This window comes from Egretta garzetta, unplaced genomic scaffold (assembly GCF_000687185.1).
Source record: "Egretta garzetta isolate BGI_Z169 unplaced genomic scaffold, ASM68718v1 scaffold891, whole genome shotgun sequence".
In the NCBI taxonomy this organism is placed as follows: Eukaryota; Metazoa; Chordata; class Aves; order Pelecaniformes; family Ardeidae; genus Egretta; species Egretta garzetta.
The window spans coordinates 183,886-185,554 of record NW_009258689.1 but is presented as its reverse complement, the minus strand read 5'-3'; the positions used below and the strand labels follow the sequence as shown (position 1 = coordinate 185,554).

Sequence of the window (1,669 nt, the reverse complement as noted above, 5' to 3'; positions counted from 1 at the left end):
GCCTGCCCTGCCCAGGCCCCCGGTGCCTTCAGCCACTCCCATCGCCCAGATCTCGGGGACCTCCACGGCCCCTGGTCACCAGCCCTCCCCAGTGTGGCAGCACCGGAGGCACCTCCAGCTGCTCTGAGCCTGCTTAAAAAATCCACGTCCTCGCCCTTTCTGAACCAGACGTGTTAAGCCGTCGATCTGCTCTTTTTTGGGGGGGGAAGCCTGGCGAGCAGGACCCTGAAGGAGGCTCCCAGGAGGTGCCCAGCCAGCGGGTAAGCAGCAGGCGAGGGGGAAGCACAGGGATGCCTGTGCCACACGGCCCCACGCTGGGGTTAGAACCGAGGGCAGCAGCGGGAGCCAAGGATGCCCGTCGGGCTCAGGAGAGCACCCGAAACCGGGGCCTGAGTGTTAATGAGCGCTAAATGAGAAATGCCCTAGCCATGGCACCTCAGCGTGCTGCTGGGGGGTGCCCTGCTGCCCAAAGGCGACGTTAGTCCGTGTAAGGGGTCCGGCGGCAGCTCGGCCCAGGAGGGGGCAAGCGAGCAAGCACGTGCAGTTAGTCCCGTTACCTCATGTGCCTTGGGGTAGGCGCGGGCGGCAGGAGAAGCTAAGGAGGCAGCTGCTGCTGGCAGGGGGCTCAGGGGCTTAGGTCCCTCCAACAGCTCAAAAGGCTCTGAGATATGGAGGGTCTCCTGTTGGAGGGTAAAGATCACGTAGGCGAGGCGGGCACAGGCAGCAAGGTGGCAGCAGCAGGAGCCCCACTGCGGGCAGGCACAAGGGGACACCCTGCCCCTCTCCCCATCAGCGGGGTGGGTGGCACCATGGTCCCTGTGGGCATTGCGGCTCCGGCTCCCCATTCAGAGCCACAAGCAGGGCAATGGGGTGACCCACTCCCACCCAAAAGCCTTTGGACGTGAATTGTAAGGAGTCCCCCATACTGGCACCAAGACAGCCCCACACTTGCTCTCTGGCAAGGACGGGACCCCAGGCAGTGCCTGCCCCCCGTGCTCCACAGCCGTGCCGAGCCCTTCCCTCATGGGCGCTTGCCGAAAGCCTGGGCTGCTCCAGGGCTCCCGCAGTACTGGACCAGCCCGGCAGGGACGATGCTGCGGCTCCCAAGCCCAGCTCTATTTTGTTTTCCCTCCCTCCCTCCCAACCTGGCGATGGTGCCTGCAGCCCACGGAGAGGCTCTGAGCAGCCCGGAGCACCCGGCTCCATCCAGGAGGCGCTTGGGAGCACAGGAGCCACTGCAGAGCGGAGCTTGCAGAGCACCAGGCTGGAGCCTGCTGGTGACAGCGGCTCGGGGCAGCAGGAGAGCAGCCCTGGGGGCCATACCCCCCTTTCCTCACTTACCTCCCTGAGAGCTGAGGACATTTTGGGGAAACTCCTGCCCCCTGTGACGAGCTGGTATCGCCGCTCCAGAGACGCAAGCTTCTCCTTCTCCTGAGCGCAGGGCGGCAGCGAGAGCAAAGGCACACAGACTGTTACCGGCACCCCGTGGCCAGTCCCCCGCAAGCTCACCCCAACTACCAGCACTTTGGCAAGAGCCGGTGCAATCTCATCCCCCGCCTTGGGCACCCCCAGGGTCGGGGAAAGCACGCGCACCCACCAACGGCTGTGTTACCTTCTGCAGGAGCTGCAGGACGCCGCTCCTCTCCCTGGCCAGGCGCTCGGCCTCCTG

The 1,669-nt window shown here is 65.4% G+C and overlaps 1 protein-coding gene across 1 annotated transcript in view; it reads right to left on the bottom strand.

Moving 5' to 3' along the window:
• PHLDB1 (pleckstrin homology like domain family B member 1) overlaps positions 1-1,669 on the bottom strand; it is a 20,604-nt gene that overhangs the window by 6,895 nt on the left and 12,040 nt on the right. Inside the window, exons 3-5 of the mRNA XM_035888734.1 lie at positions 1,613-1,666; positions 1,342-1,431; positions 558-680 (exon numbers count right to left, since the gene is read on the bottom strand). Of these exons, the coding sequence (XP_035744627.1) occupies positions 558-680; positions 1,342-1,431; positions 1,613-1,666 (267 nt within the window). The remainder of the gene's footprint in view (positions 1-557; positions 681-1,341; positions 1,432-1,612; positions 1,667-1,669) is intronic.